The sequence below is a fragment of the Antechinus flavipes genome, chromosome 4 (genome assembly GCF_016432865.1).
Source record: "Antechinus flavipes isolate AdamAnt ecotype Samford, QLD, Australia chromosome 4, AdamAnt_v2, whole genome shotgun sequence".
Classification (NCBI taxonomy): domain Eukaryota; kingdom Metazoa; phylum Chordata; class Mammalia; order Dasyuromorphia; family Dasyuridae; genus Antechinus; species Antechinus flavipes.
This window is the reverse complement of record NC_067401.1, coordinates 318,411-339,087: the sequence shown is the minus strand read 5'-3', so window position 1 is coordinate 339,087 and position 20,677 is coordinate 318,411. Positions and strand designations below refer to the sequence as shown.

General features: G+C 39.3%; 1 protein-coding gene across 1 annotated transcript; it reads right to left on the bottom strand.

The window, feature by feature from the left end:
* Positions 1 to 1,402: 1,402 nt before the first annotated feature.
* On the bottom strand, positions 1,403 to 5,507 carry LOC127562433 (zinc finger protein 260-like). Its single transcript, XM_051998148.1, has one exon. The coding sequence runs from the start codon at positions 5,387 to 5,389 to the stop codon at positions 3,545 to 3,547; it is 1,845 nt and encodes a 614-aa protein (XP_051854108.1). The 5' UTR covers positions 5,390 to 5,507; the 3' UTR covers positions 1,403 to 3,544.
* Positions 5,508 to 20,677: the final 15,170 nt, after the last annotated feature.

The window sequence follows — 20,677 nt, the reverse complement described above, 5'->3', positions numbered from 1 at the left end:
CAGTAATTCTGTTTGGGCCACAGATTAATTCATATTTTTGCAGGGGGAGGTTTTACATGTAGGCAATTTTGACATCTCTTTTTGAGTTTCTTTTTTAATCTTCCCTCTTACCATAGCAACTTTTTATAGTCAAGTTCTGGTGTGTGTGTGTGTGTGTGTGTGTGTGTGTGTGTTCATTTTTCCAGCTTATTTCATGGCTCACTTCACATGTTGCTCCTGGGGGGGACTTTCTCAAGTTTCTTCCATTGGAGCTTAAAATCTGGCTGCTGGCCTATGTCAGGTGCATAGACCCTCAGTTCTGGTTGGCCAGGGTGCAGCATGATCCTAGCTGACCTAAGGGCCACTGTGCTGGACTGCACTCTCTCATTACCTCAGTGAGACAGATATGTCCTACTGAACTTCTAAATTGTCTTGGACTAGAAACAACGTTTCCCCTTGTCTCTCCAGAATTCTCTTTGAGGCATTATTTGATAGTTGTTTGGAGACAAGTTTGGGAGAGTTCCTGCCATGCTCTGCCATCGTGGCTCCACTATCCTGGTTCTTCTTTTTAGTGGTTCAATATGGAGCAAGTGTTCTGAAGTATACATTGACAGATTAAGAACAGGGCATTGGAGAAGTCTGGTTGGCATAAAAGCAGAGAAGAGGAGCGTAGACAAGGAGGGGATGAAGGTTTGTACATTAGTGATCACTTTCAGAATTCCTGGTGAAGATGGAGTTTGAGGGGGTGCGAGTAGGGTCACCACTGAACAGTCAGGCCACAAGAAGCAGCATTGGTGGGAGGAATGATCATTGGGGGAGGCAGATCATTACTGCGTGATGCCCTCCATCAAGGTCCAACTTTGTAGCAGGTGGTATTAAGTATCAGGAAGTCTGGTACCCAACAGGCAGGGTTATAGTCTATGGAGAATAGGAACCTGTAAGATCCAGATTTCCTCTCCCAAAGGAATTTGGAGCCTCCCTCAACCAAAGGGCACCTTAACCGAAGAGGCTTAGGGGTACTGAAGAAAGCCAGGCCCTCTATTAGGGCCTGGCCTTTCTTCAAGCTTTCCATCATCATATAAGTTACATAAAGAGATGCAAACTGGGGTGGCCATCAGATGGTTCAGTGGATCCTCACAATGACCCTTGAAAACTCCCATGGGACTTGGGAGAAATCAATGGAAGCAGAAGCTATAGAGTGTCATGGTATGTATTAGTGTGCTTTTGGTTAAAGTTTTGATGTTCTGCTCAGTACAGGGCCAGCTGCCAGAATCCAGGTGCAGGGTAGTGCTATTGGATATGGATCTAAACAAGCAAGGCCATGTACCAGTCACTGAGTCCTTGCTGAGACTGTTTCATCCCTGTTATGGCTTTTTACAGAGGACTGTGTGAGCAGTTTGAATAAGTTCTACACACACACACATTATTTTCTGGACACAATGTCCTTCTAATAGTTTTATTACCTTGGTATGGCTTTTACCAACCATGATCCCATATTCCATTTCTGAAAGCCACTCATACATACTTTCTGAATATCTTCCATAGGTTCCCTAAAGTGGCTCTAAATGGTTTTTTAAAGCCTTTTTGAGTACAATCAGGAGGGATGGTCTCATTTATAAACATAATCTACAAAGCAACAGAAACACTGGGAGGGAAACCACACAACCAATAATTATCACAATTGTCACAATTTTCTTCCATCTCAGACTTAGGGAGGTGAAAAAAGAATCATTTGCTTTCCTCACTCCTCCCTCTCCATCCTTACCTTTTTGTGTCAATGGGAGACTGGTCATTGTGTATACACATCAAATTGGAAAGACAAAGGACTAAGAAAGGTGATAGTCCTGTTGTACCTTGCCTGATCTGGTCAGACCAGTTTATAACAGTCAGTCAACAAGAATGTGTTAAGTCCCTATTTATATTCCAGGCACTGAACTGAGCCTCTGACCCAGGGACACTAAAAAATGGCAAAAGACATTCCCTGCTCACAAGGAGCTCACAGTCTAATAGAAGTGACAATAAGAAATAAACATGACAGAGAACATACATGTTTCTACCTATCTGTGATGAAGGGGAGGCAATCAACAAGATGTATTGATAAGTCTAAACACATCCAGAGAAGGCCTATGAATATGATGGAGACTTTGCCAAATGAGGACCAGCTGAAAAAACTGAGGCTGCTTAACCTGAAGAAGAGAAAAATTGGGCAACACGAAATACTCTTTAACTGAAAGGCTTTCATGTCTAGGATGAATCATCCCTTGGCCCCAGAGGGATTCCCTAGGACTGAAGAGTATAAACTGCAAGAGGCAGATTTCAGCTGCATATATGGCAAGTGTCTTAATAATGGGCTCCCTATCAGGTCTTCAAGCAGAAATGTTTTCAAACCTGTGCAGGTATGAGTTTGGACTAGAGGGCCCCTGAAGCCCCTTCTGGTGACTAGGAAATGAGGTGGCTTGCATCATCATTAACATCCCAATGAATTTGGTTAGAAATCTTTCTTCCTAGCAGTGTTTGTTCTTCCTGGCAAAGGAAGACTTCTCAGACTTAGCTTGAAAGAAGAGAGATTTCCCATAGCGCCTTTTGAATTGCTCCTTTAGATCCAACATGTTGATCTCTGAATGGGAAACCATTACTCTGATGAGAGGCTGTCACAATTAATTAAGGCTTTCACTGATTTATAGAGTGCCTGTGGCAAGCACAACAGAAGCCTCTTATATGGAATTTAGTTCCTCCTTTAGATTTGCTTTCTAGGCTGGCAGAGCAGGAGGAACTTAGAAGTGCAAGACTTCTTGCCTGTGTTTTTTTTTTTTTATGTAATGGTTTTTTGTTCTGTCTCAAGTTCATCATCAGAATTCCTTCATCTCCAAGATTATTGGGTCACAAAAATCTCAAGTTAATAAGAAGTTTCTTGATTGTCCCATGCGGTAACCTGGATGTAGACTGAATACATGCATGCTGATGGCCTGCAGAAGACAATATTCCTCAAAATTTCCCCCATTTTTATATCTTTGATCAAAGAAAGCAATGTTTTCCCTTTCATCGAATATTGTTCCTCAGTTGACCCAGTAATGACAAAATGTCTTTTCCTTATTCTGAAGACATTCTATTTCTGAGATCATCCAGAATTATTCTCTCACTGAATTGTGTGATTTATGAGCTAGACTACCGTCTCCTCCAGGAAACTTATGAATTATTTTTCTCATCTGACTAGTCTGTTATAGTCAGACTCAACTTAACCTTCACCAGTGACCTCTATATACTAGAGAAAAGCATGTTCTCACTGAGCACTTTCATTATAAATCCTTGAGTTCATAAATGCCTTGTCCCCAGAATGAATTTTCTGCTAAACAGTTCTATGCTCCATTTTTCTGCCTTCCCTCATTCAGACCAGTTATAAGATTTCTATATTGCCCACAAATTCTGATAGTAAACAAGAACTGACTTTGGCCTGAAGGCTGTAATACATTGATTACAATCACAGGCATTCTCTCCAGTGTAGATTCTCCAATATTTAATAAGTCTTTTTTTTCCATGTAAATTCCTTTCTCCATTTACTTCATTCTTAAAGTTTCTCTCCTGTATGGAATCTCTGGTGTCCAATAAAATCTCTCTTCAATCTAAAAGCCTCTTCACATTGATTACATTCATAAGGCTTCTCTCCATTGTGGATTCTCTGATGTTGAACAAGATTACATTTCTGGGCAAAGGTTTTTCCACACTGGTTACATTCATAAGGCTTTTCTTGATTATGGATTCTCTGATGTGCTATAAGATAGTTTCTTACTCTAAAAGACTTTCCACATTGATTACACTCATAAGAATTCTCTGCAGTGTGGATTCTCTGATGGACAATAAGATGACCCTTCTGCGTAAAAGTCTTTCCACATCGATTACATTCATAAGGCTTTTCTCCAGTGTGGATTCTCTGATGTTGAATAAAACCAGTTTTCCATTTAAAAGCCATTCCACATTGATTACATTCATAGGGCTTCTCTCCAGTGTGGATTCTCTGATGCCGAATAAAACCAGTCTTCCATGTAAAAGTCTTTCCACATTGATTACATTCATAAGGCCTCTCTCCAGTGTGGATTCTCTGATGCCGAATAAAACCAGTCTTCCGTGTAAAAGCCTTTCCGCATTGTTTACATTCATAAGGATTCTCTCCAGAATGGATTCTCTGATGTGCAATAAACTCTTTCTTCACTCTAAAAGATTTTTCACATTGATTACATTCATGGGAGTTCTCTCCAATGTGGATTCTCTGATGTTTAATAAGATGAGATATCTGTGTAAAAGCCTTTCTACATTCATTACATTCATAAGGTTTCTCTCCAGTGTGGATTCTCTGATGTTTATTAAGTTTATTCTTCCATGTAAAAGCTTTTCCACATACATTACATTCATAAGGTTTCTCTCCTGTATGGATTCTCTGATGTGCAACAAGTTTATTCTTCCAAATAAAAGCCTTTTCACATTGATTACATTTATAAGGTTTCTTTCCAGTGTGGATTCTCTGATGTTGAACAAGATTACTTTTCTGTGAAAAATTCTTTCCACACTGGTTACATTCATAAGGTTTCTCTCCAGTGTGGATTCTCTGGTGCCGGATAAAACCAGTCTTCCGTGTAAAAACCTTTCCACATTGATTACATTTATAAGATTTCTCTCCAGTGTGGATTTTCTGATGTTTAATAAGTTTATTCTTCAATGTAAAAGCTTTTCCACATTGATTACATTCATAATGTTTCTCTCCAATGTGAATTCTCTGATGTTTAATAAGATGAGCTCTCTGTGTAAAAGCCTTTCCACATTGATTACATTCATAAGGTTTCTCTCCAGTGTGGATTCTTTGATGTAGAATAAAACCTGTCCTTCGTGTAAAAGTCTTTCCACATTGTTTACATTCATGAGAGCTCTCTCCAGTGTGGATTCTCTGATGTACAAAAAGATGAGCCCTCTGTGTAAATGCCTTTCCACATTGATTACATTTATAAATTTTATCTCCAGTGTGAATTTTCTGATGTTTAACAAGTTTATTCTTCATTGTAAAAGTCTTTTCACATTGATTACCTTCATAAGGCTTCTTTCCAGTGTGGATTTTCTGATGCTTAATAAGTTTATTCTTCAATGTAAAAGTCTTTTCACATTGATTACATTTATAAGACTTCTCTCCAGTGTGTATATTCTGATGTTTAATAAGTTTATTCTTTAATGTAAAAGTCTTTCCACGTTGATTATATTCATAACATTTTTCTCTAGTATGGATTCTCTGATGTGCAATAAGATAATTTTTCACTCTAAAAGCCTTTCCACATTCATTACATTCATAAGGTTTTTCTCCAGTGGGGATTCTCTCATGTGTAGCACAGATTTCTCCCCAAGTAAAATCACAGGGACCATCACTCATGAATGTTTGCTTGTGAGTTTCATCCACAGAAGGGCTGAGTTTTACAATATTTTTCTTCAATTGGAGTCTGATCTCTCCTGAAAAAAAAAAACACACAACAAAATACAGATAACACACACACACACACACACACACACACACACACACACACTCACACACACTTATATCCCCTCCCTACAACAGGCAGAACAAACTCAGTTACTTTCTATTTCCCTAAAGAGAAGGTAGTCTATAAATGCCTTTTATTTTATTTAATTTTGACTATTTCTTCCCCAATTCTGCTTTCCTTCTTAGACCATTTCTACTCTCACTAATTAGTGATCTGGTGCGGCACTAAATTTAGTACCATTTTATCCAGTCCACAGTGGATTTCTACATAGCTGTGGGTGGGTGGTCTGTCCCACCAGTTTGTGCCCTCCAAGAGAACAAAAAATGTCTCATATCTCTATGTTCCTGGTGCTCATTTGAGGGCCTGGCTTGTAGCAGGCAACTAAAATGTTTGTTGACTTGAAGTTCTAAGAGAAAATTCATCTTGGATAACCTAATCCCTTTTGGCATTTTTAGGAGAATTCCATGACCCAAATGACAAACAATGATTTCATATGGGATCACTGCAAAGGAGCCAAAAGGCCATGGATTCCAATCTTCTCATTTTACAGATGAGGAAATTGAGATGGCGTGACTAGCCCAAGAAGCCACTTCTTAAAAAAAATGTGGAAAAGAATTCTAAGGCAGGTCTTTCTCCCCCCAACTTTAGCATTCACCTCATGACAAGACCAAGGAGCCTCTTGTAACCACAACTCTCTTATCCCTGCTTTCCCCCGCACTCACCTGAAGGGCAGCTCCTCAGGCCTTCTCGGTACAGCATCCATGGTGTTTCCCTTTTCTCAAAATAAGAAATCACATCTTCTCTGGGAACTGGAAGGCCTGAGCAAGGAAATCAGTCAAAGATAAAGGAGAGAAGCTCATAATTTAGTTCTTTACAAAAAAGAGTGAGGATCTAGAACTGCTCCATTTTGAGATTTACCCTTATGTATTTAAATTCTTACACTCAAATTATGTTCAAATTCATAGGAGTCTATGGTCACCCATTAGAGCTTCACAAGCAACTAACTCCCCAAAAATGTGCCACATTATCTGCTGTACAATTTGTTGTGAGAAAGAGCCAAAACCTCTGCCACAATCCCCAAGTCCCATCTTTTTAGGTTCTATTCTGGAAGAACCTTTTAACTCCGCAACTGGATAAAAAGTGTTATTGGGCCAGAGCAGTCTCCAGCCTGATCCACAAGTTCCTTGATCTCAGCTCATTTATAGAAGGATGGACTCATTCACAGTCCTCATTATGTAGATGTTAAAGAGATCTAGTAGTGCAATGGAAAGAGACCTGGACATAGAGTCAGGAGTGCCTGAGTTTAAATTGAGCCTCAGATAGTCACTAGCTGTGTGCCCCTTCTTAAGTACTTAACATCTGTTTGCCTCAGTTTCTTCAACTCTCAAATGGGAAGAATAATATCACTTAATTTGGAAGGTTATTGTGAGGATAAAGTGACATATTTAGTTTATTTTTAATTTATGGAATAAAACATTTCTATAACACAGTACAATAAAAAAGATGAGCGCACATGAAATGTAAATCTATAAAGCACAACTTACTATTCCTTTCAAACAGACCACAAAATTATCAAATAAAAATTTTCCCCTCACTTTCAGTGCACCCAGCCTAGAGATGGCTATTTACATAGAAATAGGCTTATTGTCCTATACATATTTCTATTTATCAGTTTTTTCACTGGATACAGATAATGTTTTTCTTCATTTGTCCTATAGAGTTAATTTGGGTATTTATATTAATTGAAATAACTTATTTGTTCAAAGTTATTTTTAAAACAACATTGCTATTTATGTAACATTTAAAAAAACACATGACCCATCACTTGGCACATAGTAGGTGAATACCAATGCTTATACTCTCCCATTCCTTCCCTATCACCTATGCTAGAATTTGGGGGCAAGAGGAAGGAAAATTAAGGACAAATTCTTATACTAGGGACAATTAGATGCTTGGAAATACAAATTGATGCTTGTTAAATTGTAAGATTTGTAAAAATATTTTAAATCTAGGTCCATCCCAAAGAGGAAGGGGTGGCAAAGAAAAGCTGCCTGATCAATTTTCAGAACTCTGGCAGACAAAATTCATGTACAGGCAGAGATTCAATTAAATAATCCCTGAGATTAGTTGCACTTGAGATGCTTTCACAAACAACACACAAAAAGACAGAGTGGAGCAAAAATGTTTCGATTGAAACTATCCAGATTTGGTAAGAGAAAGACATTTTTACAGGAATATTTTACAGGAAGATATTTTACAGGAAGGTCAGCATACAGGAGAACCCTGCCCCTTAGACACAAGAGACTAACCTGTTCTGGTGATTGATCACCCCTCTAATACCTAGACATCAGGTAATGAAAGTATTTCCCTTTAATTATAGACTTGTAATTATCAGGGGAAGTGTCCTTACCCAGGGAGACCAGGTTTTGAGCATTCTCTAACATGACCTCCTTGTACAGCTCCTTCTGAGAGGGGTCCAAGAGGCCCCACTCCTCCTGGGTGAAGTCCACAGCCACATCCTTGAATGTCACAAACTCCTGCAGCATCAAAAGTCAGAAGATGTGGAATTGAAAGACCCTTCAGAATGAAAGAGTTCATGGACCCTCATCAATTTATAGGAGGAAACTGAAACACAGGGAAGCATTTTGCTCAAAGCTCATCCCTTTTATGAGTGTCAGAGTCAACCCTTGGAACCATAATTATTAAATCTTATTGAAATTTGAGAAAAGGATTTCATATGATCAGATGAAATAAAGCTGAGAAAAGTTTTAGTATGGAATGCTTCTCCCCATAGAAGCAGGAAGAAAGTTCATGTTTTAAGAAGGAATTTGTTCAATTCTCCCCCAAATCCCTCCAAATTCCTTTAAATGATGACTCTAAACAAATTCTGGAGCATCCAAACACACAAAAAGACAGAATGGAACAATATTCCAGCTGGAGACAATTTGGGAGGCTAGGAGAAAAAGTCTGGGGCACCAGAGTAGAAGTCCAGCATGCAGTCACAATGCAGCCCCAACAAAGCAGGAATGGGCCTGGGGTCCTCTGAATCCATGGTGCTGATGGGGATTTCCAGACATCACGTGACCAAAAACAACTTGGAAAGTCAGGAGGAGAGGTCAATCAGGAGGGCGAGAGAGTCTACCAGGGGTGGGCAACAGAGCAGCTTCTGGAGGCCCCATTGCACAGGAGATCTCTTCACTAGAACCGAGGAAGGACTCTGTCTCTCAGCAGGAGTACACTAGATCCCACAGCCCCAGTGGAGCAAAGACACCCCTAATGTGTTCAGGGCAGAAAATAGTGCTAGTGGTGAAGTCCCAGAAGGACCCCAGAAGTAACTGCAGAAAAGCCTGCACAGTGTACTCTCCATCCTGGAAATAGAGCCTTACCCTAACAAAGAGTGAAAAGCCAAGGAATAGGCTGGGACGATGAGCAGACAACAGAAAAACATTTTAACCATAGAAACTAATTATGGTGACAAGGGAGATCAAAACACATAGTCAGAAGAAGATAACAAAGTCAAAGCTCCTACATCCAAAGCCTCCAAGAAAAAGAAAAATTTGGAGGGGCAGCTTGATGTAATAGTAGATAAAGCACGGGTCCTGAAGTCAGCAGAATCTGAGTTCAAATCTGGCCTCAGACACGTGTGACCCTGGGCAAATCACTTAATCCCAACTGTCTTGCCAAAAAAAAGAAAAAAAAGAATATAAAAATAAGAATAAATCGGTCTCAGGCCATGGAAGATTTTGGGAATCAAATAAGAGAAAAGTGAGGAAAAACTGAAGAGAAATGAGAGTGATGCAAAGAAAAACAAAAAGCTAACAAGGATAAGAATGCCTTAAAAACAAAATTTACCAAATGGGAAAGAAGGTACAAAAGCTCACTGAAGAAAATCATTCCTTGAAAATTAGAATTGAGCAAATAGAAGCTAATGACTTTATGAGAAACCAAGAAACAATAAAACAAAAAAAAAAAAAAAAAGAAACAATAAAAAACACTGTGCTATGTCTTACTGGAAAAAAAACAATTGATTTGGAAAACAGGGCCAGGAGAAATAATTTTTAAATAATTGGTCTGTCTAAACATTATGATCAGAAAAAGATCATGGATATTTTGAGAAATTAGCAAGGAAAACTGTCCTGATATTCTAGAATCTGAGGATAAAATAGAAATTGAAAGATTCCATCAATCACTTTCTGAAGGTGATCCCAAAATAAAAACTCCAAGGAATATTATAGCCACATTCCATAACTCCCAGGTCAAGGAGAAAAGATTGTATATCCAGAAAGAACCAATTCAAGTCAGGTAGAACCATAGTCTAGATAATATAAGATTAGCAGCTTCTACAATAAAAGATTAGAGAGCTTAGAATATAATATTATGAAGAGCAATGGAGCTAGGATTGCAACCAAGACTCGCCTATCCAGCAAAACTGAATATAAATCTTTCAGGGGAAAAGGAGGATATTTAATGAAATAGAGTTCTTTCAAACATTTGCGATGAAAAAAGCAAAACTGAATGGAAAAATGATTTTTAAATACAGGACTCATGAGAAGCATAAGAAAGTAATCAGGATAAAGAGAGCCAATTCAATTCCAATTGATCAAGGATGGATAGAAGCAGCTACACCCAAAGAAAGAACACTGGGAAATGAATATAAACTGCTGGCATTTTTGTTTTTCTTCCCAGGTTATTTATACCTTCTGAATCCAATTCTCCCTGTGCAGTAAGAAAACTGTTCGGTTCTGCACACATATATTGTATCTAGGATATACTGTAACCTATTCAACATGTAAAGGACTGCTTGCCATCTGGGGGAGGGGGTGGAGGGAGGGAGGGGAAAAATTGGAACAGAAGTGAGTGCAAGGGAAAAGGCTATAAAAAATTACCCTGGCAAGGATTCTGTCAATAAAAAGTTATTTTTTTTAAAAAAAGAAAGTAATCAGGAAAGGGATATCATAAGGGACTTAATAAGATTTATCTGTTTACATTCCTATATGGGGATGATGATGCTTTCTCATTAATATGGCAGTTAGTATTGAATAGAGAAATGCAAATTAAGCCAACTCTGAGGTAGTACCTCACACCTCTCAGATCAGCTAAGATTACTGGAAAAGATAATAATAAATATTGTAGAAGATGTGAGAAAATTGGGACACTAATACATTGTTGATGGAGTTGTGAACTGATTCAACCATTCTGGAGAACAATTTAGAACTGTGCCCAAAGGACTATGAAAATGTGCACAATCTTTTTACCTAGTAGTGCCATTACTGAGTCTGTATCCCAAGGAAATCATAAAGGAGGAAAAAGGATCCACATGTGCAAAAAATGTTTGTAGCAGCTGTTTTTGTGGTAGCAAAGAAGTGGAAAATGAGTAGATATCTATCGATTGGGGAATGGCTGAACAAGTTGTGGTACATGAAGGTAATGGAATATTACTGTTCTATAGAAAATGATAAACAAGATGATTTTAAAAAGAACTGAAAGATTTACAGGAACTGATACTGAACAAAACAAAGTCAGGAATACAGCGAATACAAGAAGAGCAAGAATGTGTGATGATCAACTATGAATGACTCAAAGTTTTAAAAACAATTATAAAAACATTGTACAAGTAACTGGGGGAAATATATATATATATATATATATATAATAAAGAAGACAGGGTAGCTATAAAGTGGCAATGTAATACTTTAGAGCAGTGTTCTTTTTGACACCTGCTGTGATACACAGAATCCTGAAAATTAGGCACAGTGAAAAAGAGGAATCTGTGGAGCTGGTATAATAGCAATGGCAGAAAGAACCTACAGGGCAACAATTAGAATGGATATCTTAGAGACTTTGATTACATACAGGGAAAAGAGAAAGACTAGATGAATAGAGAGGCTAAGTATCAGAGAATGAGAATCTAGGTAAAACATTATTGGAAAATGAGGAGGAGGAGAGAAATCCTTAGTGGGAAGGGGAAGAAATAAAAAAAACAAACAAACTAATGAATAGGACTAGTTGAAGGGCAAAAGAGGAAGACGAATTTATAAGAGAACTAAAAGGAAAAAGGGAGATATGGAAGGTAAAATGCAGAATGAGATGAAAGCAAGAGATGAGTAAATATATAGAGAAATGGAGATAAAACATTTATGGCATCTTCTAAATGGAACAGAGGAATAAACATATTTTCTTTGCAACACATGGAACTTGTACAAAAATTAATCAGTGGGGTATAGAAATGTTACACACAAATATAAAAAAGGCAGAAATAATCAATAAATCCTTTATTCCCTAATGAAATAAGAATAAAAATTGCTTCAGGGACCATTCAAAATAGATACAAACTAAATGGAGATTTAAGAGTGACATATTAAATTATTACTGACTCAGAGAACAAATCTCAGAAATGATAACTTTGTAAAAAAAAAAAAAAAAGAGAGAGAGAGAGAGAGAGAGAGATAATGATTAAGCAATATTCCAAAATTTCTGGGGTTCAACTAAAGAAGTCCTCAGGGGAAAACAGAGATTTACATCATATATTAAGAATATAGAAAAAGAGAAGATTAATAAACTAACTGAATATACAGTCTAAAAATTAGAAAAATAAATGAGGTAAATCCTAAAATAAGTAAAAATGACAAAATATTAAAATTAGAAGGAAACCAGATTAATTGGAAACAAAAAATAAAAATGACAAATAAAATTCAAACTGATTTCTTTGAAAGGATTAATAAAGTTGAGAAAACCCTTAAATTTTCCTGATTAAAAGGAAGGGGGGGAAAATCTAGTCAATAAAATAGAAAATGATAAAGGTAAAATCACAACAAAACTAGAAAAATAAAAAGGATAGTTGGATCATATTATATACAGTTTTATGTTTAAAAAACTGAGAAAAGTAAGCTAAGAGAGGAATACTTCCAAAAGTATGAAATATTAAAATTATCAGGAGACAGGAAAATTCTATGAAATTCATAAAGAATAGTTAGTTAGCATTCATACTTCACTCCTAATTCTCCCAAATAAGAAAGTATCCCACTAGAATCTTTTTAGAAAACAAACATAGACTTATGAAACCAAGGGAAGTCCAAACACAGAAAGTAAACTACAAGCCAATGAATGAACATTGTCCCCTCCCTGAAATTTATACAAAGTCTTATCAAAATGACTATAGGGAATTATCCAATAATCATTCATTCTGATCAAATGGGATTTGTACCAGAGATGCAAGGACAGTCCAATGTTAGGACAACAATGAACATAACTAATCACATTCTAAACTAAAACATCCAAGACCACATAGTCATTTCAACAGATAAAGAATGTGCATTGGATAAAGTGCACCATTCTTTTATGGCAAAAATTTAATTAGTAGTATAGGCCTAATGGGACCACTTTCAAGAGTATAAAAGCATCTATCTAAAATCAAAAGTATCACACAAAAATGGGATTTCATTAGAAGTTTTTCCAATAAATGCAGGAGGGAAGCAAGGATGGTTACTCTCCCTAGTCTTGTAGAAATGCCGGCAATTAATCTGGAATTATGCCCAAAAAGTTATCAAACTGTGCATACCCTTTGATCCAGCAGTGCTACTACTGGGCTTATACCCCAAAGAGATACTAAAGAAGGGAAAGGGACCTGTATGTGCCAAAATGTCTGTGGCAGCCCTGTTTGTAGTGGCTAGAAGCTGGAAAATGAATGGATGCCCATCAATTGGAGAATGGCTGGGTAAATTGTGGTATATGAATATTATAGAATATTATGGGGATGAATACAGAGAGGCTTTAAAAAAGGGAAAAAAAAGTTTAAAACAAATCAAATGGAAAAGGAACAAGGTAAAACTTAAGTATCACCAGACTATCAGAGTGCCATTAAAACAGCAGCCTAGACACAGAACTTCAAGAAATCTTTAAACTCCCCATATTACTTATAAAGAGAGGATAAAACAGAAATAAAGCACAGAAGTTTTGATAGGACAGACCAGGAATTTTGCCTCAGAAATGTGCTTCCAGATGTTCTTATTGTAACCTTCTACAGTGAAGAGAGTTCCTTTCCCAGATGAAGTCCATAGAGACACTATCTAAGAGGTCATAAAAGACCACATCCTTGATGCCTCTCCTGTTCCAGGAGCCTTGGAAAAGTGCCAGAATGTCCCAATATGGGCACCTCCCTTGGTCTCACACCCTGCTAGCTTCTCCCAGGAGGAGCCCGAATGCTTTTATGTGAATAGAGCTCCTGATGGCCAAGAGAAAAATCTCTCTCAATTCTTTATCTACCTAGAACCACACATCACTTCCTGAAAAAGGTCTCTGTAATGAAGACTCCCAAGAACTTCATAGCCAAAATAAAATGCAGACCTTCCAGCTCTGTGAGAGGAATACTGCAAGTAGCCAAAAAGACATCCCAGTCCAGTTCAAGCACCAAGGACCCCCACTAGGATGCCACACAATTTGGCAGCAACCATCACTAAAGAGCAGAGAGCTTGGAATGGGACAATGCCAGAAGGCAAAGAACACAGTCTCACAGCCAACAGTAATTTATGAAGCAAAACTGAGTATAATGCTTTAAGGGGAAAAGCATTTCTGATGAAAGGACCATAAGTGGAGGAAACTTTCAAGTGAAGACAAACTAACTGTGTGTCCCCTCTGATTCCTACTGGGGCTCACAGAGGGAATCAAAGGAGAGGAAAGGTGGGAGTTGTTCTGTTATGATCTTAAGGTGAGACTGGAATGGGAAAAGGAACATATTAAGGTGAGTGAATATGAAGTAGGGCTAGGAAACATTATCTCATTATTGAAGAGGGTCTAGAAATAGACATTTCTACAAACAAAGAGGGAGTGGGGGTGAGTACCTCTGATACCTGAACCTCAGTCATCTACTCAGAGGAAGGAAGACTACACACAATGCAGAGCTGGTTGGAGAAATGCATTTTACTCACCAGGGAAAAGGCGGGAAAGGAGAGAAGGGAGAGGGGAGTTAGAGAATAGAGAGATTAAACGAGGGATTAATCCTAAACAAAACAAACTCAAAGAATGTACAAGAATATATAGAGTTCTTTTTTGAGTTGGCAAAGGGAATCTGAGGAATTACTTACAAATGGGGAATGGGCAAATAAGTAACACAACAAAAGTTGGGATGAGAATGGTATTTATGCAAAAATGGAGTCAGATATCCGACACATTTTCCTACCTCTGTTATTTCTGCTTGGGAAAAGAAAAGGTAACAAAACTAAAGTTTGTGAAAGTTTGATCAAGGGAGAGAAATCCCTATGCAGTGATCTGAATCTCCAGTTAATTGGTAAGAAACAAAAGGTAAATAGGTTCCAAGGGCAGACTCACAGCCTAGTATGCTGAAGGAAAAAGTTAGTCCTATTTTACACCGTTTATAACCCAAACAAGGTTAAGGACTACATCTAATTCTTATGTTTGCAGAGAAACAATCCATATGGGATTGACAGCTTCATACGCCATCCTCCATATCTATGGAAATAGTTTCAATTGTTGATGTTGGTCAGGTCTGTGGATGTATTGCACTCACCTGAAGAGGAAGTCTGAGGCTCCCAGGGCCCATTCCTTCTGGCTCCGAGATTCCTGTGTAGGTAGCAAAATAACCAAAGTGACTTCATTTTGTCAAGTTCCTGCATCTGGTCCCTGCTCTTTATCTCAGAGTGCTACAGCCCCTACCCTTTATAATCTCATAAATGTAGCAAAAGCCAAAGCTCTTGCTATCAGAGATCATACCTAACCATAGAAAAAATTAATTCTATGCCTTTCTCATTTATTTTTAACTTTGTTTTTTTAAATTTATTTTTTAATACACATTGCTTTATAAATCATGTCGGGAGAAAAAAATAGCAAAAGGGAAAAACCATGGGGGAGGGGGAACAGCAAAATCAAGTGAACATAGCATGTGTTGGTTTACATTCAGTCTCCTTAGTTCTTTTTCTGATTGCAGATGGCATTTTCTGTCCAAAGTCTATTGGGATTGCTTTAGATCATTGAAATACAGAGAACCGAGTTACAAATGTATTCCTGGTTCTGCTTGTTTTGCTCAGCATCAGTTCATGTAAATCTTTCCAGTTTTTCTAAAATCAGCTTGTTCAGCAATTTTTATAGAACAAAAATATTCCATTACTTTCCTATACCAAAACTTATTCAGCCATTCCCCAATCGATGGGCATCTACTCATTTTCCAATTCTTTGCTACCACAAATGTTTTTGCACATGTGGGTCCTTTTCCCTCCTTTATGATTTCCTTGGGATACACACCCAGTGATGACACTGCTGGGTCAAAAGATATGTAGTTTGATAGCCTTTTGGGCTTAGAGATTATACAAAACCATATCCTTGCTCTGTCGCCTATTATTATGCTCAGGATACCTGTTGTATCAGAAGCCTTGGGAAAGGGCCAAAAGTTTTCATGCCCCTTTTGCCCTCTCACTGCACTAGACTTTCCCATGACTAGTATGCTTTTACATGAATAAAGCTCCTGCTGGCTAACAGAAAAATTTTCTGAATACATTCGGTGGACTCTGAGCCACATTACTCCCACTGCAATTGTGATAGTTGACCCTCTACAAGCAGACCAGACCTTAAGGTAAAATACGCTTAAAAATAGATATTAAGGCCATATGATAAAGAGCTGTAACAATAAGAATTTTAAAAGATTGGATCAGAATTACTCTACATTATAGACTTGTAGGATATGTTCAGGGAAGACTATTACTTCTACCTGTCTTTCATCTGTGACTTAAAAAGTAGTTGCAGGTGCAGTGGTCACACTGGTAAAAACCCTTTGGCCAACAGTAAGGATGACCAAAGGGACTCAAACCCATCAGTGAGTTAGGAGAAAATCAGAGATGTGTGAATACTCATGGACAGCACAAAATCCAGCAAACCTGAAAGATGAACAGGTCTCTTGCTGCAAGAGAATTCTGCAGTTCTCTGATCCAAAGAGCATCCCCGAGTGAAAGCGAGTCTGGCAAATGGAGCCACAGCTGGATAATGACTTTCCTGGAGTGGCCATGTTGTAAAGCTGGCTTAGGTTTGGCAATGAAAACCAGCCTCGTCAGCAAGCTTCTGTGCCTGCCAAAAGGACTGACCAACAGGCTCCTGACTCTGTGACACTTTGCCAGCAATATCAGGGCTTACACTCTCACAAGCACAAACCCTGATGACATTTGGGAAGATCTAGAGACCCTCACTTTCAATTTGCCAAGAGAGGACAAGCTTATACATTCTGGGTGACTTTAATGCTAAATGAGGCTCAGACTAATAGCAGGGAGTCCTTAGGAGGGAACAATGACTCCTACTACTGGCCTTGGGCATCTCATGTCCTCAGCACCAATGCTGACTTCTGTTTCCTTAAATCCAATAAAGCTTCATAACATGCAACCCCACAGACTTTGTGATTATAAGGGGAAGAGACAGACAGCATGGGAGTGAGTAAAGCGAAGGCAATGTGGGTGCAGAGTGCTGGACTGAACCCAGACTTAGCCTCTCCAAGCTCAATGTTCTTATCCAACCAAAGCAGCAATCATAAGGCAAGATGACCTGGTTGTTTGGTTTAATGGCCAGCCTGTTTGTAGTGGCTAGAAACTGGAAAATGAATGGATGCCCATCAATTGGAGAATGGCTGGGTAAATTGTGGTATATGAATGTTATGGAATATTATTGTTCTGTAAGAAATGACCAGCAGGATGAATACAGAGAGGACTGGCGAGACTTACATGAACTGATGCTAAGTGAAATGAGCAGAACCAGGAGATCATTATACACTTCGACAACGATATTGTATGAGGACATATTTTGATGGAAGTGGATTTCTTTGACAAAGAGACCTGAGTTTCAATTGATAAATGACGGACAAAAGCAGCTACACCCAAAGAAAGAACACTGGGAAACGAATGTAAACTATCTGCATTTTTGTTTTTCTTCCCGGATTATTTATACCTTCTGAATCCAATTCTCCCTACGCAACAAGAGAACTGTTCGGTTCTGCAAACATATATTGTATCTAGGATATACTGCAACATATCCAACATATAAAGGACTGCTTGCCATCTAGGGGAGGGGGTGGAGGGAGGGAGGGGGAAAAAAATCGGAACAGAAACGAGTGTCAATATAATGTAATTATTAAATAAAAAATTAAAAAAAAAAATAAAAGGTTTAATGGCCAGAATGAGCTTGGAGAGAGCTAACAGCTCGGACACAAACAGTTTCTCGACCACTAGGAGCAGTGTCTCTTAACTTTGTGTATCTTGTGTTTCTTCTGAGCTAATTCAATCCTGCTTTGCTCATGGAGCACAGCCCCTTCTCTGATGATGCTGGGCAGTCCTGTGCCAGGGTCTCTTGTGTCAAACAATCAATTCTAAAGTTCTTAATAGAGACCCTGAGAGTGTCTTTGTATTGCTTTTTCTGACCACCTTGGGAGCTCTTACCTTGTGTGAGTTCTTCACAAAATAATCTTTTTGGTAACATATATTTGCTATTCAAACACTGTGGCCAGCCCATCGGAGTTGTGCTCTTTGCAGTTGGAATGCATGGCTATTTAATTTTAAAAAGGAGCCCAATGTCTGGCATCTTATCCTATCAGATAATTTTCAGAATCTTCCTATGACAATTTAGCAGGAATGTCTTCCAATGTTATTAAAAAGCACTTCTCTGAGCAAGAACAGTTTGTTGCTGATTTGGAGGAAAAGTTGAGTCAACACATAATTACCACGAGTGGAACAGAAAACAAGTGGGTACTTTCCAAGATTTGGTGTACAGCACTGCATTTATTCTTCTGGGCCAAAAGTTCTTGCAAACATCAAGACTTTTTTGATGCAAATGATGAAAAATTCAGAAGCTGCTTAAAAAAAAAAAAAAAAAAAGCAAACTCCAAAGGTTTACCAGAATGATAGTTCATCTATCTCTAAGGTAGCAGCATTTAGCCCCATCAAAAGTAAGGCACAAGCAAAATTGGGAGAGATGCAGGAGTCTTGGCTCAGTATGAAAATAGATGCAATTCAGTTAGGTGCAATCCAAAGCACTCTTATGATGCCCTGAAAGTAAGTTATAGGCCAAAGACATATGGTATGCTGATAGAGCCACTACCCTGATTACTGATGAGAACAGGCTAAACACTTACTATTTTCAACAGACCATCACCAATCAGAGATACTGGTCTTTCCTGAAAACATTTTAAGTATGTCTACAGGGTGAATGAATCTCAGGTTAAAAAAAAAAAAAAAGAATGAAAAGATGGCCCATGAAAAGAGAGAGAGTTCGGTTCTGCGCTCATATATTGTATCTGGGATATACTGTAACCTATTCAACATGTAAAGGATTGCTTGCCATCTGGGGGAGGGGGTGGAGGGAGGGAGGGGAAAAATCGGAAGAGAAGTGAATGCAAGGGATAATGTTGTAAAAAAATTACCCTGGCATGGGTTCTATCAATAAAAAGTTATTAAAAAAAAAAAAAGAAAAGAGAGAGAGAAATAAAGGGTGAAATTCTAAAATAAATGAACAGGACTAGTTGGAGGGGAGGACAGGAAGGCAAATCTGTATGAGTAACTGAGAGGATAAAGGAGAGGGAAGTATGAGATGAAAGCAGGTGAGATAAGCAAATTTCTGGAGAAACTAGAGTTAAAGAAAGGCATCTTCTTAATGGGACAACAAAGTAATATGTATATTTGTTTGCAACACATGGAACTTATACCAAAAATCACTAGGGCAAAGAGGTACTTCAAATAAATGTACAAAAGAAGAAATAATCAATACTTTTTTGTTTCATAGTAAAGTAAGAATGGAAATTGGTTCAGGGACCACAAACAAATGGAAATGTAACAACAACATACTAAAAGACAATTGAGTCAAAGAAAAAATCACAGAATAGTTGATATTGTGAAAGAAAATGATAATCATGAAACAACAGCCCAAATTCCCGGACTTCACCTACAGCCTCAGGGAGATATTTCCTTCCAGTCTCAGCTGATGTCTTGCTTTCTGGAACAAAAGCACTCGAATTTTTGTCTGTCCTTGAACCTGAGAGAGCCTCCCTCTGAGATGACCCCCCAACTCGGGACAGGCCCGGCTTTGAGCTCCCTTTGCACCCAGGGAAGTTTTGGACAGAGCAGAGCGTTGCAGAGAAGCGAAAGAAGACTTGAGGCCCTGAGGCTGATGGACACAGAAGCATCGGGAGGGCAAAGGCCAAGGCCTGGGGAGGCCTTCTGCTCCCTCCAGGGGGAAGGGTCTTCTTGGGCAGTGGGGTCACTCACGACATTACTCAATTTCCTGCCCATTTTTGTAAATTAATGGTCCATGACTATGGCACCGTCACTTCACAGCCGATCCTCCACGCCGGTGGAAATGGCCTCACTGCCTGATATCACCCGCGCTCCCCGGGGGTACCGGCTATTCCCTTTGGCTCCTGGCCCAGGCCAGACCAGGTTCCTCAGAAGACTCAGCTGCGGGGTGAGAAGGACCTCAGAGCGGGAGAGGTCTTTCCCGTCTCTTCCCCGGCGGGAGGCTGGCCAAGCTACGTACAGAGATGGGGCCCACGGAACTGCAAAGGCCCCAGCTCAGTTCTCCGGGGAGAGTCAGCAGGGACCATCAGGCGAGGAGACGGCCGCAGTCAGAACCAGACGATTCCCGCCTTATTCCTCCTCCTCTGCCTGAATCTAACCGAGAGGTGGGGCCAGGGAGACAGGACCCCCTGATAGGAGCGCTGGAAGCAGGACTCCTGGATTCCTATTGGCCAAGTGTGAAGTCTGGGATAGTGTGACCCAATGGTAACTGGGGAGGGAGAGCCCGGCGGCGTGGGTAGTGTTTGGAAGTCTAGAAAAGGTTTGGGGTGGGGAGTTCATTTGTGGGCAGATCGACAGGACACGAACCTTGGAGCCAGCCTAAGGGCAAGGGCGGCCGGCAGGAGCCAGGAAATGTGCGGGGCTCTGTCTGAGACCTACCTGAGCACGCACAGTTCTGGCTTCCAGAAGGCGGAGAGATCTCAGCCTCAGGGAAGGCAGAACGATCTCGGCTCCAAACCTTCCAGCTTCCGGTCTCGGTTCAGAGACTTCCTGCTTCCGGACCGCTGGGAGGGGGTGGATGTCTCCCTGTCCAACCGCTGAAGCCCCTAGGTTGCTTGAGCCCTTTCCTTCAGTCACCCAGGCAGGGACTTAAGGACTGTCACAGCTTCTTCTCCCTAAAGTCTG

Coding starts and splice junctions, on each gene's coding strand:
- LOC127562433 (XM_051998148.1), bottom strand. CDS start 5,389: ATGAGTGATGGTCCCTGTGATTTTACTTGGGGAGAAATCTGTGCTACA.